This window comes from Bubalus bubalis, chromosome 8, assembly GCF_019923935.1.
Source record: "Bubalus bubalis isolate 160015118507 breed Murrah chromosome 8, NDDB_SH_1, whole genome shotgun sequence".
Lineage (NCBI taxonomy): Eukaryota > Metazoa > Chordata > Mammalia > Artiodactyla > Bovidae > Bubalus > Bubalus bubalis.
Window position 1 is genome coordinate 112,352,194 of NC_059164.1, and position 25,930 is coordinate 112,378,123.

The 25,930-nt window shown below is 52.6% G+C and overlaps 1 protein-coding gene across 14 annotated transcripts; it reads left to right on the plus strand.

The window, feature by feature from the left end:
• The first annotated feature begins 1,084 nt into the window (after positions 1-1,084).
• On the plus strand, positions 1,085-25,225 carry ZNF775 (zinc finger protein 775). 14 transcript variants are annotated; one of them, XM_025292099.3, is made up of 6 exons: positions 3,048-3,115; positions 5,069-5,160; positions 8,008-8,180; positions 11,567-11,665; positions 12,311-12,382; positions 22,953-25,225. In XM_025292099.3, exons 4-6 carry the CDS (start codon positions 11,590-11,592, stop codon positions 24,455-24,457), a joined length of 1,653 nt encoding a protein of 550 aa, XP_025147884.1. In that variant the 5' UTR covers positions 3,048-3,115; positions 5,069-5,160; positions 8,008-8,180; positions 11,567-11,589; the 3' UTR covers positions 24,458-25,225. The 14 variants fall into 14 exon arrangements, with proteins under 14 accessions (XP_044802974.1, XP_044802976.1, XP_025147894.2 ...); XM_025292100.3 differs by lacking the exon at positions 3,048-3,115 and adding an exon at positions 3,124-3,576; XM_025292097.3 differs by lacking the exon at positions 5,069-5,160 and having other exon boundaries at positions 3,013-3,115.
• The last annotated feature ends 705 nt before the right edge of the window (positions 25,226-25,930 follow it).

Sequence of the window (25,930 nt, forward strand, 5' to 3'; positions counted from 1 at the left end):
TTCAAAGTTTTTTAGAGGTTTATGGGGTTATGGGCTCACTTCAAAACCTGTGTCATGGAGGGCAAATGATCTCTGAAATGACCTAGGAACATGACTCAAGAAAGCCCCACCTAAATATGTCTTTTTAAGGGAGCTCAGGTGGTACCAGTGGTAAAGAATCTGCCTGCCAATACAGAAGGTGCAAGAGATGTACATTCCATCCCTGAGTCAGGAAGAGCCCCTGGAGAAGGAAATGGCAACCCACTCCAGTATTTCTTCCCTGGAGAATTCCACGGACAGAGAAGCCTGGTGGGCTACAGTCCCTGGGGTTTCTAAGAGCTGGACTCGACGGAGCGCTCTTGTGACTGAACAGGCACATGACTGAGAACGCACAAGCCATGCCAGGGCAGCGCAGTTTCAAGGGAAGGGAGCTTTTTTCAAGTGATCAGGAGAGTAGCTAGATGTCTGAGGATGATGGCAGGAAACAGGTCCTCAGGCATCAAGGGTTGGGATGGGGTGACTGGGGAAAAGGATGAAGGTGAGGGAATGTGATCAGGGTTCCTGACTTCCTGAGAAGTCATTACTTGTAAAGGAAATGCCTGGTGGTGGGTCCCCTAGAAACACGCCTGTCCACTGCTTTGGGGCAGAGGGTGAGGAGAGGACCAAAGTTCAGGGAAATCCACGGAAGTGACCTTAAGGAGGCAAGGACAGAGTGAACTTGCCCATGGCTCCTTCCTGAGTCCCTCAGGGGGCCTGGTGGGAGCTGAGTCCTTGCTCAGCAGGGCACGTGAGGGATGGCCCCATTGGAGGGGTCAACACGCTGCTAAGAGGACCTCCCCTTCTAAAGAGTCCAGGGTTTTTTTTCCCCCTCCTTCTACAATTACAAAGTATTAAATTATCAAATTTAACAATGAAGAGATATTTAGGTTTTTTAAGGTGAAAGTTATCCTTTACTTTCCCCCACTCCAGCCCTCCGCACCACCCCGCCTTGTGGCTTTTCTCTCTGCATCCAGTAAAGAGTGTGGGGGTGGCCTTCCTGACATTTTCCCTGTGCCTTCACAAACACGCATGTGCAGCCTCCCTCTTGTTTTCCATCAAGGGAAATAGGATCCCAGACGTGCCTCGTTGTTTTCCACCCTTGAAGCAGCCTTGGTCATGAAATGTCTATCTGGAGGAAGTCTTTCATTCTGTTGAAAGAGGGAGCAGGCCAGAGAGTGGAGATGACTTTCCCACTCACAGCCAGTGGCAGAGCGGAACTATAACACAGGAATTCCGTAAGTCTTGGTTGAACTTCCCCCTAGGTACTCTAGAAAATAAGATGACGGAGACTCTTTAAAGGGTTGATAACCTAGTGATGGATAGGGAGGCCTGTGCAGTCCATGGGGTCGCAAAGAGTTGGACATGACTGAGAGACTGAACTGAATTGAACCTAGGGATGTCTGGCCACTGGGTAGGGTTTTACACTTTACAAATGCTTCTGTAGAACCAATTAGGGTCCTGCAAAAACCCAGGGTCTCTCAGGATCTTCAGGGGATTATTTCCAGGACTCCCCTGGATAGCAAAATCTTTGGATGTTGGAGTCCCTTCTTTAAATGGTATTGCATTTTCATATAACCTTACTCACTCATGTCCTCTTGTATACCTTAAATTACCTCTAGATAATTTATAATACTTAATGTAAATGCTATATACAGTTGCCTGCACCCGGGAAAATTCAAATTTTGCTTTTTTTGGAACTTTCTTTTATTTCCGCCTGCATATTTTCATTGGGCTATTGGTTGAATTCATGGATGTGGAATCGGAAGATGTGGACAGCTGACTGTAACTAGGAACTTATTAACTCTTACAGATGAATAAGTCAAAGTCCAGGGACAGAAAGTATCTTTTGTTAAAAAGAAAACAGAACAGAACTGCACACGAAGACTGTGGCAAAACAGAATCTTGGGCTCCCGGTTCCTCTTGTGACATGAGGCTAAACAACAGCTGAGCTCGCGGGCAAACGCTTAGTAGACAGTTGCTGACTGATTAGAGTAAGATCCAACGGCTTAACAGTAAGGTTTGTAGGAAGTCTCAGAATGAGGCCCTGGCTTTTCTCCGTATCAACCTCATGTCCCAAAGGCAGTTTCTAAGCAGTTCCGGACAGTGTGCCCGTGGGAGTTGCCCTAGCTGGCCGGCCCGTTTTGAGCTGGTAGTGAGGAATTTTATTGACTTTATAAAGGAGCATTTCCTTCCGATCAGGGTGGGTAGATGAGAAAATCCTCTCTTCTGAAGGACTAAGACCCTGCTTGGCCATCTGAACGCTGCCTCTAAATCAGCAGTCGCACTCCACTCAGGAAAGTTAAGTCACTGTTTACTCAACCGCAGGGCGAGGGGTTGGATTTAATGATGTCTAAATCTCTCCTGGAAACCTCGGGGTCATTTATCACGCGCCTACGACGTGCCTAGGGCCGCGCGGGTGCGGAGGGCGATATCTATCTAGTCACACGAGACGCGAACATCTAACACCTGGTGTGCTGTCGTGCGAAGTGCCACCATCATGATACATGCATGTATCGAGTGTGAGCATCGGAGCGGGCTCCGTGTGTCTTTTTTTTTCCCTCCAGATTCTGGCACCTAGGGCGGTGCGGGCGCGCAGCTGGCGTCGGACCGAGAGTGGCCCAGCGACTGGAACGGTTTCAGAGCGCGCGTCTGCGGGGCAAGGACCGGGAGGGGAGAGTTAGGCGGATGGGAGGAGCGGGTGCTGCGGCACCTTCAGGTCACCAGTCACCAGACATCGCCCCCATCCCTCCTCCCCCATTGGGCGAACAGAGCCCGGCGCCTGCCCCGCGGCCAGAGCTTTAAAGTCCGGCTGGGCCCGAGCTGGTTTCACTGGAGGCGGGGTCAGCCGGCTCGCCCCAGCCATTGGCTCTGGAGAACAAAGGGGCCGCCCCGCAGGCTGCTCCGATAGGGCTAAACTGGTCATCTGAGAGGCTCAGCCAATCAGATGGCGGGGCGGCCCCGGGGATGGCCGGGCCCGCCAGCCAATCAGGGGCGCGGGCCCGCCCCGCCCGCCCCGGGACTGGCGGGGCCCGGGGAGCGCAGTGCCCAAGTCGCCCCGGGGTGGCAGTTCCCGTTAACCTTAGCCACAAAGTCAAAGGTATTTATTCCCGTCCCCTCCCTCCGAGTCCCTCTGAATCCGGGCGGGGAGGGGCGTGCGGAGGGACGGGCCGTGTCGAGGGCCAGCGCCCGGTTCCTCCCGCGCAGTTTCCACCCAGCCTCGGGCTGGGGGCGGCCTCCGGGGTCCCTCGAGCCCCCCGCCCCTCGCGCTCTCAGTCCCGAACTTTCCCTACCCTCGCACAGCTCCCCGGGAAAAACGGGCTCGGGTCGTGCGTGGGGAGGGGCTGCAGGCCGGGGCAGAGCTGGAACGGGGGGCGTGAGAGCTGGAGAGGCGGGGAGGTGATCTTGGGGTTTGGGGGACTGCCCCTCGGCCTCCCCTGCCCGCCTCTGGGCGCGCTCTGCCAGAGACGGTCCCGATGTTTGGGAGTGATGCCAGCCTCCCCCAGAGACCGAGTTCCTGAAGGGGCGGGAACCCCAGTGCTCGCCGCAGAGTGACACATAGTAGGTGCTTAATAAATGATTAAATGAATGGGCCTGAGCTTGGGGGTGAGAACAATAAGAGGGAAGCACCACGGAAATCGAAGGGGTGTGTGTGTGTGTGTGTGTGTGTGTGTGTGTGTGTGTATGTAGGGGTCTCCCCGAAACCTCCATTCCAGGAAGACCGGCACAGGAAGCCAATATCTTAGTGGGAATGGGGGCCGGCGCTGGGGGTTTCTTCCCTCCTGAAGGTGGAGATGCGGTCCCGCTCCAGCCCTTTGGGAGGATGGAGCCTGGTGCGTGCTGGGTCCTCCCGACCTGGGATGGGGTGTGGCCAAAGCCCCGAAGCAAGGCTCGTGATGGCCAGACTCCACTATGAGGTGTCCATTTTGGGTCTCAGGGTTCATCTGTAAAATGAAGAGGTTAGAGGGTATTAGTCTCCTTTCAGCTCTAAGGTTCCCTAGTTCTGTGCTTCTAATCTGTTTTGGACTTAAGTTTCTTTTATTTAAATATTCCTTTGTTAACATTTTTATTAATGGTTTACAGCATGCTGGATCTTGTGCTGTGTGTTGGGGAGAGAAAGGCTCCCTGTGTTAAGATGTTTACAGTCATGCTGTTGAGACAAATTATATTATTGTACCATGTGGATGGTACTGGGTTGGGTGGGTGCACAGGTTAAATGGAGAAGGTCCTTGCTCTGAGCCTGGTGAATCCACACGGGCTTCCTGGTGAAAGTGATCCCTAGTTTGGTCTGGGCAGAGAAGAGTTGGGCAAGGGTATTCCAAGACTGATGACGGGTGTTCCAGACACAGCAAGGTCAGGGAGCTGCATTTGCGGACAGTGGGGTAGGTTGATGGTGCAGTGAGAGGTGCTCAGAAGCCAGATTTTAAATGGTCTTGGCAAAAAATTTGTAGAAGTACCTGAAAGTACTGGGGACCCGCTGAAGTTTTTAAGCAAAGGAGTATCATGTTTAAATTGTAATTTGAGGAAAATTGCTCTGAGTCTGGATGACGGATGGATTGGAGAGCAAGGTGAGCTGTAATATGGGTGCTGCTTCCAGGTGAGCTGAAGCTTGTACCCGTGGCAGGTGTTGGAGGTATTAAAACAGCACTAGTACGATTTAGTGGCTTGTGAACTGTGAGGGCTGCACTCTGCAGTAGTGAAAGGTGGTGGGAGTTTTGAGAGGCCTGGAGAGTCCCCGCTGGAGGGGCAAGGGATGCCCAGGGCAAAGTGTAGAGCTGGTCCGTGCACCCCTTGGTGGAAGCTTACCCCCTTGGTGAGGGGTAAGCTGCGGAATCTCAGGTTTCCTAGGATGGGGGTGGCCTGCAGGAAAGTAGCAGACAGGCTATGCAGAAGGAGACCTGAGCTCTAACTCATCCAAAAAGGGGGAAACACTCCTTATCCTTGTCATGCTCCTGTGAATACAGCGAGGGATTGGAAAAGCATTTATGAATTAAAATGTGATAACAGTTCAAAGTACTGTTAGCAGCCGGTTTCATCCCTTGTCTTCGGTCAGGTAACTGGGGTCCCCAAATCCTGGCAGGCTCTTGAGTCTTGGACTCGGGGCAGAAGAATATGGGTGCTGCTCTGTCTTCTGAAAGGAAATGGGTGAGCAAAGACTGGCAATGTGGATGCCATGGGCGGGGGCAGGCCTGGGGTGGGGAGGCAGGGAGTGGGACGGTCCCAGCAAAGGTTGGGCAGGGCTGGTGGGGCAGGAGTCCCAGAAGGCGGTCCCTTGGGGACTGGTGTGGGGTTGAACCTGGGACCTCTGGGAGGTAGGCGGGCATGACGGGATAGGGCAGCTGCCCTGGCCGGCCGTGGACCTGGTTCCCAGGGGATGTTGAAACTGAAGTCCCTAAATTGGGCTGTTCCTGTCAGGGCAGCCATGAGGTACCATTCTGAGGTCCAGCTGAGGAGCAGGGAGTGGGTGATGACCATGCAGTGACCTAAAAAGAACTCCTCTTGCACCTCATGAACCTTTCCCAGAGTCCTTTCGCAATGTTCGCCCGCACTGCTTGGTGGAACAATTCTCCGCAGAGGACCAAGCGTGATTTCCGTTTGCAGATGGAGACACTGAGGCCCAGGGAAGGAGACTGGCTGGTCCAGGGCCACCTGGCTAACCAGAAGCAAGCCGGGTCCCCAGGTCTCAGGCCTCCCGGTCCTAGGCTCCTCCTTCCTACTGCCTGGTCTCTCTGTGGGGTGCCGGCCTGCCCCGTCCCCTTGCTGCCTGCCTTGTCCCCTCTCCTGGGACTGAGGACCATGGTGTTTGGCAGTCCAAGGCCTGAAGATGCTGGCGTAGGAGGAGGGGATGGGGTGGCACTTAGGAGCCGTAACAGTAGGCGGTGCAGGGGGACACCTGATCCAGTGGTGAATAGACCCCAGGAATGAGGGTGGAACAGGGAGGACGATGAGACAGGGAGATGGGGTGGGGGCCCTGGAGGGGCTTGGGAGGTGCTGTGGGACTTGTAGAAAGATGCTGGGCATGCCTGATGCTGGCATGTGGGATGGAGGCAGGCCTGCAGGTGGGGGCAGAGGTGATGCTCACGTGGCCTGGCCTAGTCGGCCTGCCTGTCTGTCCTCAGCACGGGGCCCTAGAAAGTGGGAACAGCAGTTGCCCTGCCTTTTTGATATCATTTAAAAGCCACTTGTTGGGGATTGGTTTGCGTGTCCTCCTTGGTCATAAACTCTGGAGGAGAGGGAGGTGTGAGGTCTGGTGGGTCCTGGGATGGGGGTTCAGAAAGGGTGCTGATTATCCAGGGGCCAGCCAGAGCCCACGCCCAGGGACCAGGCCTCCTGTGCGAGTGGCCTTCCTGGGATGGGCTTTGAAAGAGGGCCTGGGGGCTGTCTCCTGGGAGACAGAGGCTGGATGAGCCCCTTTCCCCCCAGTAAAGTCGGGGTGTGAGGTCCTGGGGCTTGCCTGAGCTGAGCCGGAGGAGCATCCGGGGCTCTTTAGTCCAGCCCCCTGCCTGGCGCTCAGGCCCCGCCCCACTCAGGCCGGAGGAGACCATCCTCCCGGCTCAGCCTCCATCTCCTGGGAGAGATGGTACCTGGACCTGCTTTGTGGAGCCTGGCTCTGCAAGCAGCCTTGCCCCTGAGAGCTGTCCACGCTCTGCTCCCCTGGGAGGCCAGCTCCCGTTGCTGAGCAGAGCGTGGGGTTCCCGTGTGGGCTCCGGGGGCCTCTGGAGACTCTGAAGCTGCTTAAAGAGGGCCAGTTTAGAGTGAGCCGGTAGGGAGGGTGTCTGGGGAGAGGGCTCAGAACCTTTGGGCGTGGATTGTTCTCAGGCCCCGGTGATGGTAGAGAAAAGACGGTTTACAGGCTTTTAGGGAATCGAGTGTTTCCCCACCTGATGTTGGCAGCAGACCCCCAGAGCAGGCGTTTTCCGTCACCTTCACCACTGGGAACCCAGGCCAAGAGGAGCAATCATTTGCCCAGGGCAGCGGGGCTAGAACTCAGGGCCCCTGTTTCTGGGTCCCTGCGTGCGTGGGCCTGAGTAGGGGGCAGCACTGGGAGTGGACTGCAAGGGGCAGACTCAGAGGCTCAGCTTCCCATGGGAGTGGGGGGCGGCCTGCTGTCGCCTCCTGGCCGGACCCCTCCAGCCTGGCCTTGAGTCTCGGGCTGCCCTGGCCTGCTGGGCCCAGCCTCATCTTTCTAGAGCTTTCTGCGCCCTTCCAGCTTCTCCCCGTGCTGACTGACGCCTCCCCTGCCCTCAGCTCACCCCACAGGCGACCCAGCAGGTGACTGTTCCCTATTGCTTCCCAGGTCCCTGTGGCCTCGGTGCCCCCCGAGTTCTGTTCCTTGGAGCAGTGGACCTGGAGGGCTGATCGTAGCTCCCGAGGACACTTGTGTCAGCAGGGAGTCACATTGCTGGAAGGGTAGTGACTTGTGCTCATGTGGTTCACGGTGGCACACTTGTCTTTCTGTGGATCTGTAGTTTGTGGGTTTCTTCATATTTCAGTTTCTCTGTGCTTTGCATGTGCAGTTTTGCAAGTGTTCTTGTATGTGTGAGTATCTCTGCATTTCTGTATCTTTAAACTTGTGTGTACTCAGCAGTGTTGGATGTGAGATAGGATTATGTCCGGATGAGTTTGTGTGCACTGAGTGTTCAGATCAGTTTCTTCTCATGTGCCTATGATTGTATTTTATCAATATCCTTTTAATTGAAGTATAGTTGACTCACAATGATGTAACTTCTGCTGGACAGCAAAGTGATTCAGTTATACATATATATACATAATAAAGAAGGTATATATACATGCATATATATACATTCTTGTAGTTTCCTGTGCTCTATAGGAAGACCCTGTTGTTTATCCATTCTCTATATAATAGTTTGCCTCTGCTAATCCCAAACTCCCAATCCATCCCTCCCCCGATGCCCTCCCCCTTGGCAACCACCTGTGACTGTAAACCTTAAATGAAACATCCATTGATGTGCACTGAACTCTGTTTTCCAGGCAGAGGACATCGTTAGCTCATCCTGAGGTGTCTGTCATTTGTGATGAAGCCCTGGGGCCAGGGGACCCCCCCCACCCCGTCAGTCTTCCCATTCCATGCACTCATTCAGTATAAACTGAGCGCCTTCTCCATCTCGGGCCTGGGCAGGTGGGACCCCCCCACCTGTACACATGTGAGTACAGAGGCCAGACTCCTGAACGAGGTGCTGGTAGCTTAAGGTTTGATGCATCCCTCACCTTCTCTTAGAGGCAGCGTGGTCCGGGAGAAGGTGCAATGGCTGGGGTGGGCCAACCCACCTGGCCTATCCCAGCTTGTTTGGTTCTGGCTGCAGCCTTCCTAGCTGTGTAACCTTGAGCAAATTGCTCAACGTCTTGGAGCTGGAGCCGTGTATCCTTAGGATGAAGTGGGCGATGCTTGCTGAGTGCTTGGTACACTGTCTGTCTCCCGGTCCCTAATGAGTCTTGCCTGGCCAGCCCCTCTTTCTCCCAGAACCAGCTCAGTACCGAGGTGTCCAGGGAACCCTCCCCTCCCCAGTGAATGAGGTAAGGACAGACAGGGTCTGTGTGTCCCCAGAGGACTCTGAGAGCACATTGTCAGGGTGGAGGCTGGCTGGAGCCCACAAGCCTTTGCCCATCCCCTGCCAAACACTGGCCTGCGCTCCTTGCTGGGGGTCTTGACTGCTTGTATGAGGGCAGGGGGGCAGTCAGCTTGATGGGGAGAGTACCTTGAGAAGACTTCCCCCTGTCCATAGTTTCCCATGGGGAGGGGTCTGGGCAAAGCCAGCAGTGGCTGAGGACGAAGACCTAGGTGTGGCCCTGGAGGGGAGCCGGCCTGGGAGCTGGGCTTTGGCCGAAGTTTGGGTGGTGCCACCCTGGAAGCCTCAGTTCCCGGTGGAGGGCATGTGGCCAGTCCCGCTCCACTGGTGACAAAGGCCACACGAGTTGCCACCTGCTTCTTTCCCACCTGGGGCCTGAGTCTGTGAAGAGAGCTGTCCTGGGCTGGTGGGAAAGATCCAGGGCCCTGAGATCAGGCGGATGTGGCGGGGTGGCCTGGATGTATCCCCGCACTGCCCCTTCCAGCCCATGGGCTTTGTCCAACAATGGCCACTGAGCACCTCCCCCTCCTCAAATTCCCGCTGAGCCCAAAGCTTCTCTGTTACCTCCCCTGCCCCCCCAGACTGCAGGCCCTGCTGTGGACCACAGTCCCCCATCATGTGGCCTGGCGGTTGTCATGGCAGCTGCCCGAGAGGCCTTCCCATCCCGGGGCTCTCGTCCCCACGGGGGCCTGACCCAGAGCCAGGGCCGGGAAGGGGGAGGCGACAGGGCCCTGAACCGAGACCTGGCCCTGGTGGGTGTCCTGCCCCCGACGGGACCTGCCGGGCCAGGAGGGGAGAAGTCATCAGAGGCCAGAGTCGGGGTGCTGGTGGATGGGGACCAGTCCACCCACGGCCAGGGTGTTCTGCTCGCCGGGTCCCTGGGCATGTCTCCCTCCAGCCAGCGGAGCGATGTGTCTCGTGGGTGAGAAGGGGCAGCCAGTGCCATGTGGCAGGGTGAGGTGTGCCGTGGCCTTGCCGTCCTGGAAAGATACCACTGCACACTGGGCCCTTCCAAGGTCTAGCCATCTCAAGGGTTGGCCTGCAGGGCTCCTGTCGGCCTGGGTTCCAGACACATCCCCGCTGAGTACACAGGCGGAGGTGGGCCCCTGAGACACAGCCCCTGTCCCCGCTCTTGTCCCCTGTACCTCTCCTCCTGTGCCCTGCCCTGTCCTTTCTCCGTTCTTCCCCTCGGCCCATGAGGGTCCCTTCCTTCCATTTCCACTTCTGGTCTTTGTTGGACCATGAGCCGCTCGGTGACTCCCCGTGAACTGGTCACCAAGAATCGAAGCCCTTCTGCCATCTGAGACTATTTTGAATTCCTGGATATCTCCTAAGACAGAACGGATCAACCAGGACAGATTTGATTTGGCTGGAGAGGCCTCAGTTGTGTTGTGTAGGGGTTTCATGAATGAAGCCAAGACCCACCCACTGTCCTTGTCCTGAATTGTGGCCTGAGCCTCCACCCTCCATCTGAGATTCCCTGCGTTGAGGTGACCTCCCTGTTCACCAGCAGTCTGAGTCTCCTTGGGCAGATGTTGCATCTCCAGTTGGTGAGAAGCTGCCCCACAGTGTGGGATGTAGAGTAACCTGGAGGGAAGAGGTGGTGCGAAGGCAGGTGCACCAGCATCCATCAGGGGCCCTGAGGCCCTGTTTCTTCTGCACCTCAGGCAGGTTTCAGCATCTCTGAGAACCCACAGCAGGAGTATATAACAGATTCATGTGGGAGAAATAGAATAAAAACAAAATCTCCTTCCTACCCTGGAAAGCTCTGCACCAAGATAGAAGAGAAAGAAACAGTTTAATTACTGGATAAGCATTAAGCCAGCAACATGCACGTCACAGGCGACACACTAAAAGACTGCAAAGACAGAGAGAAATGTCATGCTACCTTATAGCCCAGCACATGCGACCCCACTACACACGTGTTCTCGAGGGAAAGCATAACTGGTTCTGGGTGAAGGGACCTGATAGCACCATTCATCACACAGTTTCCCCTACATTCACCTGAAATTGGCGGCCACCCGGGAGAGCTAAGTGCCTTCATGCAAAGGAAGCACACACTTCCTGGATCTCGGTGACGATGGGAGGAGGTTTGCATCTTGGAGCCGGGCACTGCTGAGCTAGGCTCCCACCTTCCATGGGAAGGGACACTGGCTGCTGATCCCTTGACATTTGCGCTTCGAAGAGATGGCTCCAGGTCCTCGAGAAAGGGTCCTGGCAAGAGACTGAGTGAACTTTTCAAAAGATTTACATATTGAAGGGGGAGAGAAAGGGCTTCCAGTTAGATTTCTAAAGAAAAGGAAAGAAAGGGGAGGGAGTCTCTTTTCCTTTTCTCAACAGGGAGACAGACTTTTCTATCAGATTTGTATTTCCCTGACACCCTTGACCCCTCACTCAGATTCCCAGCCTGGGTCCCTGCCCCAGAGTGGCTGCTGGGAGGGGAGGGGACTTGGGAGAGGAAAGTGGGGAGGCTGTCTGGGGCCTGAGGTGCAGAGCAAGTGGAGGCTGGGCCCCTGTGCCTGAGTGGTAGTGGAGCCCAGGTATGTGGGGCAGAGGCTGGGGCCCACTGGGAGTGCAGGGGGGCCAAGGGGGCTACTGGCACGGGAAATGAGATCCGTGTCCTCAGGAGGGGCCACCTACAGCACCACGGGGCAGCTGCTGTACCTCTGAGTGCCCGCAGCTGGCAGCCTGTTGGTGCCACACACGGCTGTCTGGTGCCAGCCCCCGGCATGGATGTGTTGGGGATAAGCAGACAAGGAAATACCCTGTCAGATGGCGGAAGTGTTGGGGAGGAATGGGAGGTGGAGCCAGGATTGTGATTGTACACAGGGTCTCCAGGGAAGACCACTCAGAGCTGGTGACCTTCGGGCCTGGAAGGGGCAGTGGCCACACAGGGACCTGGGAAGGGGGCACCCCAGGCAGAGGCGACACAGCAGCAGGATCCCGTCCTGATCATATTCCAGGCACCAGATGAGCCAGTTGGGAGATGCTCCAAAGACCCAAGCTTAATGCTCACTGTGAGCCTGGAGTGGTGGGTGAAGGACCAGGCCACTGGGACTCAGGTTGGCCGTGTGTGTGTTCCCATGCTGGTGGGGGGGATGGCAGGGAGGTCCCGGGAGGGTTTTTCACTGGGACATGGATGGGGGCTTTGAAAGACAGGGGGCTGGTGATTTTGGAGGGACAGTTCTGCTCCCCCTGCCAGGGTGTCCTCATGCCCATGAGGGGGGTCTCTAGACTTAAAGAGTTTCCTGATTCTCACGTGTGGCCTCCTGCACACCTCACCCTGCAGGCGTTGAGAGTGTGGACATCAGAAGCCCCAGGACCCTGCCCAGCTGTGCCATCCAGCCACCTCCGTGACTGGGCGCATGTTGAGGGGTTCAGTTTTTTCTTTAGAAAGTGGGAATTGTACACATTTTACCTGCTGAGTAGGTATATATGCGCTCTGAAAATTCTTGCACATTTCAATGGAAGCCATAGGTAGAGAGACGTGAAAGAGAGGGACTGAGGACTTCCCTGGTGGTCCAGTGGCTAAGGCTCCATGCTTCCACTGCAGGGAGCACAGCTTCCATCCCTGGTTGGGGAATAAAGATCCCACATGCTGTGCGATGTGGCCATATTAAAAAAATAAAATAAAAGGGACCACCCTGTGTGAGGTCTGTCCGTTTGTCTCAGGCCAACCTCTTCTTCTGCTTCCATCCCACCCACAGACGGCCAGGCGGGGAGCCAGGCTGATGCAGACGGACCTCCAGGGATGGATAATGGCCTGGCTGGCGGCACAGGTAAGAGCAGGTGGGCAGGTGGGAGCCCCCCACTGCCTCCTCCCCAGCCCCGTCCCTCTGCAGCTGAGCAGGGCTTGCTGGTGGCCAGTAGACACACAGTCTGGGAAAGGATGGAGCAGACACAGACTAGGGGGCTAAGAGCTGGACAAGCCCAACCCCTGCTTGTCAGGCATAGATGCACACACACACACACCCCACATACATACACACCCCACATATACACACCACCACACACCCCGTTAGTGCTAGATCAGGGAGTACACAGTGTTCTTGCTGGTCATGTACTGAAAGCCAGAGCTCTGGGGAAGACATGTGGTTAGAACAAGCAAGCTCTGCTGTCTGTCCTTCAGGAGAGCATCTCCAGTTAGGTCCATGAAAGCTTCCTGGGTCTGTCTCAGTTGATGCACTTAGAGCCGGTGGTGGTGGTGGGAAAACACAGCAGTTAATCCTGGTGTCTCCCGGGCAGGGTCGGGCGCCACTGAACGTGGGAAGTGCCCTCTGGAGACCCGCTTCCTGCTTCCAGGATGGAGCAGCCCCAGGTCTGAGACCCGCTCTCCCAGCCTCTGCAGCAGGCCCTGCAGAGGGTGCGGCCGGGCTGTTGGGAGCTCTGAGCCTGAGAGAGGGGAACAGGACCTGGGCGCTCTGCCCCTCGTGGGCACAGTGACCAGGTTTATTTACCTCCTGTTCCCTCCAGGGGAGTTGCCCCGAAGGCCCCAGAGCAGCCCCCGCCCCCAAGACAATTACTACGGTGGACCTAAGGTGAGACAAAAATCAGGCAACAGAATAAGAAAGAAAGAAAACACTGGTTCACAGAGGGCCAGTATGCTCTATGACACTCTTCTGTTCTGTGACTGAGTCCTGACACCTGGCAATGAGCTGAGCCACCCACTTCCCAGTCTCCCCACCCGCCCAGGCTGTCACTTTGAATGCTGAGAGCACTGGTGTGTGTGTGTGTGTGATGCTGACATTATACTAGTTACAGGAAAACCTAGGGCAGATGGTTCCAAACGTTTTAGCTGAAGGGCTCTTTTTTTTTCCCCCAAATTTTAATTTTTTAACACCAAAAACATTTTGCATTGGGTTATAGCCAATTAACAATGTTGTGATAGGTTCAGGTGAACAGTGAAGGGACTCGGCCATACAGATACATGTATCCGTTCTCCCCCAAACCTCCCTCCCATCCAGGCTGGCACATAACATGCAGCAGAGGTCCATGTGCTGTTCAGCAGGTCTTAGTTGGTTAGCCATTTTAAATATAGCAGTGTGTCCATGACCTTCCCCAAAGTCCCTAACTGTCCCTGCAGGACCCTTTTGCCCACATAAACTAATAAGGGGGATCCTAATTCAGACACAAGCAGTGGGCTCCACCAGGCTTTCTCTGCCCATACAGCAGCTCCTCCACCAGGAAGAGGTGGGAAAACCCTGGGGCCTGGGGACCCCTTGGGCCGCAGCCTTCCAGGCTCCCACGCCTGCTGGCCGGGCTGAAGGAATGACTCTTCTGGACGGCCGAAGGTTTGAACATAATTGAGACTTTACCTCTTTTAAGTACCCTTTACTTTTTTATTTGTATTTGAATATATTTTTAAAACTGTGGTGAAACATACAAAACATGAAATCTACCACTTTGCCCCCTTTGAAGGGTACAGTTCAGTGGCACGAAGCACATTCACGTAGAGGCACAGCATCATCACCATCCATTTCCTGAAGTGTCCCGTAACGTCAGAACCTGTACCCATGAAGCAACAGCCCTCTGTTCCTCTCTGTTTCTTCTGAACCATGAAGACGTTTTAAAAATGATGCATCTTTATGCTGACTGAGGAGCAGTACCCTTGGAACTGGCAGGCGGAGGCCTGTTTCCCTCTGTGTCAGTGTCTGATCACTAGGGGAAGGTGCCCGGGACGACTGAAGTCCCAGAGCATGAAGGTCAAGGGTCCATACCCACCATGGCGGGCTTCAGGGCCTCCCCATACAACTCAGCCACGTATACTGCCCCCGGGGCCCTGGAGCAGTGGGTGCAGGCTTTCAGGCTCCACTATACATCTGGCTTGGAGAAGGCAATGGCAACCCATTCCAGTACTCTTGCCTGGCAAATCCCATGGATGGAGGAGCCTTGTGGGCTGCAGTCCATGGGGTCGCTAGGAGTCGGACACGACTGAGTGACTTCACTTTCACTTTTCACTTTCATGCATTGGAGAAGGAAATGGCAGCCCACTCCAGTGTTCTTGCCTGGAGAATCCCAGGGACTGGGGAGCCTTGTAGGCTGCCGTCTCTGGGGTTGCACAGAGTCGGACACGACTGAAGCAATTTAGCAGCAGCAGCAGCGGCAGCATACATCTGGCTGGGAGGGTGAACCTTCCGAGGCATCAGCCAGCATGATGGATGTTAGGCTACGTTTAATCAGGGAAAGGCAGTGGCTTTTGTGGGGTTCTGGGGGCATGTGTGGGCTTCTCTGGCAGTGTGGTATGGTAAAGAATCCACCTGCCAAACAGGAGATGGGGGTTCGATCCCTGGGTCAGGAAGATCCCCTGGAGAAGGAAATGGCAACCCACTCCAGTATTCTTGCCTGGGAAATCCCATGAACAGAGGAGCCTGGCGGGCTATAGTCCTCAGGGTTGCAAAGAGCTGGACACGACTTGGCGACTGAGCATGCACACATGGGGGCATTCATGGGTGCCTCGTCACTTGGGGACAGTGGTGCCCCTCTGACCTGATTGTACTTTGGATTCACTACCCAACCACCATCTGGACAGCTGGGCCTGTCAAAGACGTCCACTGGCCAACAAGTCAGTGCATCTAAGGGAATGTTTTTATAATTGATGAAACTCATTACACATGTGTTTTTGATTGCTGCCAGTACACAATTTAAATCACCACTTTCATTTTCAAATTACTACTCCTGATAAAATGATTTCTCACAACCAGCACCTGGGGAAGACCCATGGCATTGCTTTGCCAGGAGGAAAGCTGGCCCCTTATGGGTGCTTTCTGTAAGGGAACCCCCACTTCCCTCCCCCGCCCCACCGCCAGGCTCACCACATTGGTTTCTATGCTCTTGTGGGGCCAGTGAGGCTGTGGAGTGGAGCAGAGCTCTTTGGCCTCAGAACTAAAGGCCACTGGATAAAGGGAAGGTTTTCTCTTTATTTCCTAAGATAGTTAAAAGATGTACAAACTATAATGTTTGAATTTTTATGAGAATATTCGAATAACACATACAAAATGCAAGTCCCCTCTGCCTGTCCATCTAGTCCTGCTGTGGTCCATATCACCTGCCAGGTGACCACCATCGTGGGTTTGGTGTAAACTGGCCCAGATTGAGCATGTGAATATCCACAGAGATGCATGGCTTTATTTTCCATAAATTGGAGCAGACTTCTGATACTGATTTTTAATGTGTTGTTGTTTGTTTTCTCTTAAAATCTTTTGGAAATCTTCTCACATGAGCACATATAGCTCTTTTCAGTCTCTGTACAGTTCCCCACATTATGAAGGGAGAGAACATTGTATTAAATTATTATTGATAGGTAATTTCGTTGTTATCCTCCTTTCTGCTTATTACAAATAGCATTTCAGTGAATATACTTGGACATTCCTCTTTGGACTCACATGTATTTCTTAGGATAAATACCTAGAGTGAAATTGCCGGGTGGAAAAGGTGAAGGATTGTTGTTGTTTAGTCGCTCAGTCAGTGTATCAGTCACGTCTGACTCTTTGCGACCCCATGGACTGCAGCACGCCAGGCTTCCCTGTCCTTCACCATCTCCTGGAGTTTGCTCACATTTGCATCCATTTAGTCAGTGATGCCATCCAACCATCTCGTCTTCTGTCATCCCCTTCTCCTCCTGCCCTCAATCTTTCCCAGCATCAGGGTCTTTTCCAATGAGTCGGCTCTTGGCATCAGGTGGCCAAAGTATTGGAGCTTCAGTACCAGTCCTTCCGATGAAAATTCAGGGTTGATTTTCTTTAGTATTGACTGGTTTGATCTTCTTGCAGTCCAAGGGCTCTCAAGAGTCTTCTCCAACACCACAGTTCAAAAGCATCAATTCTTCAGTGCTCAGCTTTCTTTATAGTCCAACTCTCACATCCTTACATGACAGAAAGATAGAACACATTTATAATTTTAATAAGCATTGTCAAGTTATCCTCAAAGAATCTGAATTCATTTATGCCCCCAGCATATCCATGTTGTGCTTATCCTCCTGTGTAGTTTTCATGTGTATCATGAAGTCAGAATATTATCAATTTCTTCAATATTTGCTGGAGTGATGGCTGAAGAGATGCTACACTGTTATTTGGCACTTTGTTAATTACTAGTGATGGTAAGCCTCTTTTCATCTATCTATAGAGGTCCTTTAACTGAAAGTTGCTCAGTTGTGTCCAACACTTTGCAACCCCATGGACTATACAGTCTATGGAATTCTCCAGGCTAGAATACTGGAGTGGGTAGCCTATCCCTTCTCTAGGGGATAGCTGGATAGTTCGATTCCCAAGCCAGGAATCGAACCAGGGTCTCTTGCATTGCAGGCAGATTCTTTACCAACTGAGCTATCAGGGAAACCCCCTTGGTCTATTAATATTAATCCTTGGTATATTATATATCTGCATGTGTGTTCTCCTAGACGTGCGCTATCCAATAGGTGGCCAATAGCCACATGTGGTTATTTAAATTTAAGTTAATTTAAATGAGAGAAAAGAAGTTCAGGTCCTCGGTTGTATTCGCTACATTTCAAGTGCTCTGGAACCATGTGTGGCTAGAAGCCACATGTGTTGGGCAGCTTGGATGCAACAAAACATTTTCACTCTTGTGGAAAGCTCTGTTGGGAAAGGCTGCCCCAAACAATCATTTCTACTTGACTCATATGTGGGACTTCTGTCATACAGGTGTTTTAAATTTAGTTTTTATGTTTTGCATCCTATTTAAGAAGATTTTCAATTACTTCTGGATTCTAAACAAATTCTCCTAATTCTTCTACTACTTGTATTTGCTTCTTTTAAACCAGCACTTAAATCCATCTGGAACTGATTTTTATAAATTGTATGAACTAGAAATCTAACTTGAATATTTCCTCCAAATAATTAGTTGGTCCTAAACTGATGGCACCCCACTCCAGTACTCTTGCCTGGAGAATCCCATGGATGCAAGAGCCTGGTGGGCTGCAGTCCATGGGGTCGCAAAGAATCGGAGACGACCGAGCAACTTGACTTTCACTTTTCACTTCCATGCATTGGAGAGGGAAATGGCAACCCACTCCAGTGTTCTTGCCTGGAGAATCCCAGGGATGGGGGAGCCTGGTGGGCTGCTGTCTATGGGGTCGCACAGAGTTGGACACGACTGAAGTGACTGAGCAGCAGCAGCAGCAGCAAACTGATGGGTAGGCCAGCCTTTCACTGTTGACTTGGAATGCTACCGTGTATAATGCTACCGTGTATCACTTATCAAATATTTCTGTTCTCTTGATATATCTGTTGGTTATGTGTATTCAACACTTATAATTGTTTTTAGCTTTTTTTTCTTTTTTTTTGGTGGGAAAAACCCTCACTCACAGCCTCACCTTACCTGGCTCACTATGGAGCAGCCATGTCAATAACAACTGCATCTGTCAAGACTTCTTAAAAATGGACTTTATTTTTTAGAGCAGTGTTACATTTACAGGAAAAAATGCAGAAAGTTCAGGGAGTGCCCTATGCCCCCTCTCTCCAGTTTCTCCTATTAAAAAAATTTTTTTAAAGATTTTTTTTTTTAATGTGGGCCATCTTTCCAGTCTTTACTGAATTTGTTACAGTATTGCTTCTGTTTTATGTTTTGGTGTTTTGGCCCTGAGGCATATGGGATCATAGCTCCCCAGGAATTGAACTTGCACCCTTTGCATTGGAAGGTGAAGTCCTAACCCCTGGACTGCCAGGGAAATCCCCATTTTCTCCCATTATCAACATGTTGCATTAGGGTGGTGCATTCGTTACAACTGATGCACCTTTATTAATACATTTTTATTACATAAAATCCATAGTTTACCTTGGGGTTCACTCTTTACGTTGTGCATTCTGTGGACAAACGCTTAACGTCCTATACCCACCACTATAGTATCATTCAGAGCAGTTTCACTGCCTAAAAATCCTCTGTGCTCTGCCTCCTTCATCCCTTCCCCCTGATCCTTCAACCCCTGGCAACCACTGATCTTTTTTTTACTGTCTTCATAGTTTTGCCCCTTCTGGAATGTCATATAGTTGGAATCATACAGTGTACCTTTTCAGACTGGCTTCTTTCAGCTTAGTAATATGCATTTACATTTCCTCCGTGTCTTTCCATGGCTTGAGAGCGCATTTCTTTCTATCGCTGAATAATACCCCATTGTATGGTACACCGCTGTTTATCCATCCCCCCACTGAAGGACATCTCTTGGATGCTTCCGAGTTTTGACTGTTACAAATAAAGCTGCTGTAAACATCTGTGGGGAGGTTTTTTTGTGTGGACATAAATTTTCAACTCCTTTGGGTAAATATATAGGAAAATGATTTGCTGGATTGTATTGTAAGGGTATATTTAGTTTTGTAAGAAACTGACAATACTGTCTTCCGAAGTGGCTGCACCATTTTGCATTCCTACTAGCAATGAGTGAGAGTTCCTGTTGCTTCACATCCTCATTAGCATTTGGCGTTGTTGGTGTTTTGGATTTTAGCCATTCTAACAGGTGTGCGGGGATAGTATTTTAGTTTTTAATGTTGCATAAGCCAGATTCTTCCTTTATCATTTTTAGACTTTGTGGGTGATTTACTACACAGTAAATTTTATAAATTACTTAATTAAGATTATACTGAATTTGAACATTGGTTCGGAGTGAAAAGCTTCTTATCTAGAAATATGATGTACCTGTTCTTTTATTTACATTTTTTATTCATTCAGTAAAGTAATAGTTTTCTTTATGTTTTGCTTATACATTAGGTACACTTACAGTTATTTTATTGCCACTTAAAAAAAGTTATGAATTTTAATTTTTTTAAGCTGGTAGTTTTGTTGAAACTTTTTATTTCTAATACAAACTTCATCAGTGGATTCTCATGCAAATGATAGTTATAGGTTAATAATAATCAGCAAATGACAGCTTTCTCTTAATCTCCAATATTTATATATATCTTTCTTTTTTCTCCTTGTTCCTAACTGGACTAGGCTAATCTTTTCTAATCTAATCTTTTGCCTTCGGTTATTACATTTGCTACAGTTTCTAGTGCAGCTCCTTTGTCAACTTCAGGAAATTACCTTATGTTCCTAACTTGCTAAGAGCCTTCTTCCTTTCTTTTTTCTTTTTCCCTCCCTCCCTTCCTCCTCCTAACTTCTTCTACTCCTTCTTTTCCTCCAGAAATGATGTTGAATTTTATTGTGAGCCTTTTCCACCTCTACTGAAATGGTTCAGTTCAGTTCAGTCACTCAGTCGTGTCAGACTCTTTGCGACCCCATGAATCATAGCATGCCAGGCCTCCCTGTCCATCACCAACTCCCGAAGTTTACCCAAACTCATGTCCATCGAGTCAGTGATGCCATCCAGCCATCTCATCCTCTGTCGTCCCCTTCTCCTCCTGCCCCCAATCCCTCCCAGCATCAGGGTCTTTTCCAATGAGTCAACTCTTCGCATGAGGTGGACAAAGTACTGGAGTTTCAGCTTCAGCATCAGTCCTTCCAATGAACACCCAGGACTGATCTTTAGAAAGGACTGGTTGGATCTCCTTGATGTCCAAGGGACTTGCAAGAGTCTTCTCCAACACCACAGTTCAAAAGCATCATTTCTTTGGCACTCAGCTTTCTTCACAGTCCAACTCTCACATCCATACATGACCACAGGAAAAACCATAGCCTTGACTAGACGGACCTTTGTTGGCAAAGTAATGTCTCTGCTTTTGAATATGCTATCTAAATTGGTCATAACTTTCCTTCCAAGGAGTAAGCATCTTTTAATTTCATGGCTGCAATCACCATCTGCGGTGATTTTGGAGCCCAAAAATATAAAGTTTGACACTGTTTCCACTGTTTCCCCATCTATTTCCCATTAAGTGATGGGACCAGATGGCATGATCTTAGTTTTCTGAATGTTGAGCTTTAAGCCAACTTTTTCACTCTCCTCTTTCACTTTCATCAAGAGGCTTTTTAGTTCCTCTTCACTTTCTGACATAAGAGTGGTGTCATCTGCATATCTGAGGTTACTGATATTTCTCCCGGCAATCTTGATTCCAGCTTGTGCTTCTTCCAGCCCAGCGTTTCTCATGATGTACTCTGCATATGTGTTTAGTATTTAACAAGTCAGTGTCATGAACTGTGTTGAGGCAGCTTTGTTTTCCTGGGAAAGATCCAGCAAAGTCATGACAGGTTGTTCTCTTAACATTTCCAAACTTGCTTTGCCAGTATTTTTGCTTGATTTTTACATCTACTTTCAAAGAATGATAAACCTATAATTTCCTGCATACCGCACCCTTGCCTTGTTTGGGGTCATGTATCATGTAAGCTTCCCCAGCACATTCCCCACCCGACCCCACCCCCACCCCCCTGCCTGCCTAGTCATGGACATGGTCTATGTAAGCTGGGAACAGTCCTTCCCTTGAAGTTTTAGTAGAATTTGTTTGCACAGTTAAGTGACCTGTTACCCACTTTTGAGGTCTAACTTTAGCTTTCTTTTCAGTCTCTTCTATGTTTATGCAGACATAGTTTCTACCTCATCTTGAGTCAGATTTGTTAATTTATTTTCTCACAAAATCATCCATTTTACATAGGTTTTTCAAATTGATATGTCTATACATAGGTTTTGGAGAAGGCAATGGCACCCCACTCCAGTACTCTTGCCTGGAAAATCCCATGGACAGAGGAGCCTGGAAGGCTGCAGTCCATGGGATCGCTAAGGGTCGGACACGACTGAGCAACTTCACTTTCACTTTTCACTTTCATGCATTGGAGAAGGAAATGGCAACCCACTCCAGTGTTCTTGCCTGGAGAATCCCAGGGATGGGGGTGCCTGGTGGGCTGCCATCTATGGGGTCACACAGAGTTGGACATGACTGAAGTGACTTAGCAGCAGCAGCAGCATACATAGGTTTTGGGGATTCATCAGAATCCTTTCTATATCTTTCTGTTCCCTTTATCCTGTAATTTCTGCTTTTGTCTGTGTTGATTCTTTCCTCTTACTTCCTTTGGGTTTGCGTCACTGTCTTTTTAAGATGGGCACCTGTTGCTTAGGATTTCTCTCCTTTGTTCACAGTTATTTTTTTTTCCAACTTTTTTTTTTTTTGGCTGCACAGCATGTGGAGTCTTAGTTCCCTGCCTGGGGATCAAACCCATATCTGCTGCTTTGGCAGCATGGAGTCCTAACTACTGGACTGCCTGGGTAGTCCCTGTTTCATCTATTTTTATAGGCCATAAACTTTTTATTGACATATAACACACAGAAAAGTGCACAGGTCTTGGGCTCTATAAATTCTCAAGGTGAACATGCCTGTGTAACCAGCACCCAGATGCACAAGGAGAACATATATATATATATATATATATATATATACACACACACACACACATATATATGTATATACACACAGAAAACACAGAATATATATGTATATATACATATATATACACACATATGTATGTGTGTATATATATATGGATATATACATATATCCACCCCAGAAGTGCCCCAGGCCCGCTTCCAACCACAGCACCCTCTGTCAGGGGCATTAGTCTTAACTCTGACTCTTCCTTTAGTTGCCAGCTTTTGACCTCTGTATAAATGGAATTCAGATAGCCTGTATATGTGGTGTCTGTAGCAGACCTTTTCCATCATGGCTTGTGTCCAGGAGCCTGGAAGCAAAGTTCCCGGCAGACCTGAGTCTGGTCTAAAGGGTGGGTTAGTAACAGAGTGTGCCGCTGGTGTGTAGGCTTCCTTTAGTACAGGACAAGGCAACACTTAACCTGTTCTGGGTGCTGAGAGCTTTCTGGCTGGCTTTCTTGTTCTAGGTTTTGTTGAAGAAAGGAGAAGTTGCCAAGCGGGTGAGGTGATCATGCACCACAGCTGCTGCCCGGGAGCCACCTGGCAGTGATGCCAGGCTTGGTTGCCCAACCTCTGGGGGACTGGGCATGCACTCACCCAGCAAGCGCCCAGCATGTCCATCCTCTTAGGACGAGAACCAGATGTTTTGAAACTTGGCCACTTTCTGCTTGCTCCCTGAGTCGGAAGACTCCCCTGGATTGGCTTCTTTATCTTCTTAGACTCTCCTAGGCCTCAGGGTAGAAGAGGCAGGCAGCAATGTGCTTGGCACCTGCAACACGCACCGTTTCTTTCTTCTCTGCCCTCCTGCACACTCCAACTCCTCTGACTTTATTGTCCTTCCCACTCTCCCTCGTCTCTCTTTTCTCCTTTCCCCCATTTCCTCTTCTCCCTTTACTATATTCCGTCTGCATCCTTTTCTCCTGTACCGTTTTCTACCCTGCCCTACCCTCCTGATGCTCCCTGCCCCCCACCCGCCCTTTCCCTCCATCTTAGGAGCACAGCACCCACCGAATGACTCTCTCTGACCTCTCTCCCTTTGCCTCTGGCAGGAGATGGGCTGGTGATGAAGATCAAGCAGGAGAAGCCAGAGTGGCTGCTGCAGACGCAGGCCGTGCTTTCGCAGAAGGATAAGGAGAACATTTTCCGGCCCCGTCGGGTCCCCCCGCCATGCCAGACGGCGGCGGGGAAGTCTCGAGCCTGGGGGCACCCGGACGAGACTGGGGGCCCAAGGTGGGCCCCTCCCTCTGAGCAGGACGTGGGGCCGGCAGGCCGGGCTCCGAGGGCGGCCCCCGGCCCCCTGAGCCCGGCTCTTCCTGCTGGCGAGGGTCACTTCGTGTGCCCGGACTGTGGGAAGAGGTTCAGCTGGTGGTCGTCGCTGAAGATCCACCAGCGCACGCACACGGGCGAGAAGCCGTACCCGTGTGGCAAGTGCGGCAAGAGCTTCAGCCAGAAGCCCAACCTGGCGCGCCACCAGAGGCACCACACGGGCGAGCGGCCTTTCTGCTGCCCTGAGTGCGCCCGGCGCTTCAGCCAGAAGCAGCACCTGCTCAAGCACCAGAAGACCCACTCCCGGCCTGCCACCCACCCGTGCCCTGAGTGCGCGCGCTGCTTCCGCCACCAGGTGGGCCTGCGCATCCACCAGCGCGCACACGCGCGGGACCGCCAGGGCCCCCGCGCCGGGTTGCAGGCGCTGCGGCGGGACACCGCAGCCCCCCGGGGCCGGCGCCCGCGGCCGGGGGGGCGCCCCGAGTGGGCTTGGCTGGGGCTCGGCCAGGGCTGGTGGCGCCCGCCCGAGGCCCGGCCCGCCGCCCCCGGCGAGCCACGCCAGTTCATCTGCAACGAATGCGGCAAGAGCTTCACGTGGTGGTCGTCACTGAACATCCACCAGCGCATCCACACGGGCGAGCGGCCCTACCCCTGTCCCGAGTGCGGCCGCCGCTTCAGCCAGAAGCCCAACCTGACGCGCCACCTGCGCAACCACACTGGCGAGCGGCCGCACCCCTGCGCGCACTGCGGCCGCCGCTTCCGCCAGAAGCAGCACCTGCTGAAGCACCAGCGCACGCACCAGCCCGGCGCCCGGGCCGCGCCCCGCCCCGGCCGCGCCGCGCTGCGGGCCTACCCTCGCGCGCGCCCCGCCGCCCCCGCCCAGCTGCCTGCCCAAGCCGTCCCTGGCCTGTTGCCGCCGTCCCGGGGCCCCTCGCCCGCCCGGGGACCCGGGGACCTGCCGTGGGGCCGGGCGCGGGCCGGGGCGCCGGGTGAGCCACGCCAGTTCATCTGCAACGAGTGCGGCAAGAGCTTCTCGTGGTGGTCGGCGCTCACCATCCACCAGCGCATCCACACCGGGGAGCGGCCCTACCCCTGTCCCGAGTGCGGCCGCCGCTTCAGCCAGAAGCCCAACCTGACGCGCCACCGGCGCAACCACACGGGCGAGCGGCCCTACCTATGCGCCTCCTGCGGCCGCGGCTTTAGCCAGAAGCAGCACCTGCTCAAGCACCAGCGTGTTCACCTGGGGGCTCTGGCGCCCACCCTCAGCGCCAAGGGAGACGCGCTCTAGTGAGGCTGGACCCACGCAGGCCCGTGGGCGGGGTGGGAGGAGGCTTGCCTGGTGCTTGTGGGCGAGTGACCAGGAATGGTGGCGCTTAGAACTGCAGGGGCTGAGACCCTCTCCAAAGGTGCCTTCCTCAAGGCTCCAAGACCTGACAACAAATTCCTGGAGCGTCCCCAAAAGGGGATCGGGAAAAGTCCCGGGAAGGGCTGAAGGCAGAAATAAGATCACATCCCACACTGTGGAGCCTAGATGTGTCCTTCCTTGGAGGTGGGACCCCAGCTCTCAGGCATTGAAAGAGGGGGCTGTCGGAGGCCTTGGGTGAGATGGCCCAAGTCTGGACTGGTCAGCTGTGGCCGTCCAGGGTCAGTCCCTAGGGGGGTAGGGGGAGTCTCAACAGGCTGAGCGATACCCAGATGGGAGCTAGAAGCTGCAGCTGGCGAGGGGCAAACATGTCCTCAGTGCAAGGCCAGCACCCAGCACTTAAAGGCCACTCAATACATGTGTTAGGAAGGCGTGAATGGCTTGATGGCCCTCAACCCTGAGTACCCCACTACCCTGGGTGCTATCCTGGGCGGCTTGAGCCTAGAACTGGGTTGTGTGTGTATGATGGTCACTGCTGGGACTCGGAGGGTGGTCTCACTGGGCTTTGGTTCCTTGGGGAGGGCCCTGCAGAGGGAGAGCACCCAATGTGCTGCTCCCACTCGGTGGACGCTGCCTGGGACTCTTATTGATGCTGATGTCACAGAAGAGAGAAATGAAGGACTGCCTGCCTCATGTGGTCTCCTTGTCCTTTCTAAGCTGCCCTCCTGAACTCCGGGTTCCTGTGTGCTCGGAGGGATCCATTTGTCCCCCACCCCGGCCGGGGCAGCCAGTTGCCAGTTCTTGCTGGGGGTGGAGGGAAGGATTCTCTTCCCCCTTTCCCTAAGACAATTTGAGCGCTTCACACTTAACCCCCTCAACCTCTAGCCCCTCTGAGGTCACTGCTCACACCCTTCCAAAAGCAGAGTCATCTGGGGCCCTAGTGCTAACAGAGAACCCAGGGCTCCAGCCCGACTGTGGCCTTGGACCAGGTCTTCCCATGTGGGAGAGGAGGGAATTGCAGAGGGGGTGGGTATGGGGTTGGGGAAAGTGGGAGGGAAAAGGGGGACCCTAGGATGATTCTGTAGGAGGAGCTCTGCCTTCCTGCCTCCCAGGGGCCCGCCGGGTTCTCCCTTGAACTCAGACAAGTGTGACCTTTTCTGGGATCTGTGTGGTCACCCTGGCTTCCGGCCACCCCTCTTTTCAGGTTTTATTTAATCCCTTTCATCTGGCAGGAGCATCACAAAAAGACATGGAGGTGATCCAGCTTCCCTGGGTAACACAATGCTGGGGATGGTTAATGTGCAGCCAGGGCTGCTGACTTGTGGTCCCGGCCTTTGATCGCAAACCACGCTGTGTGAAACCTCATGAATGGGCGAGGTGTGTCCATCCGGGAGTTCA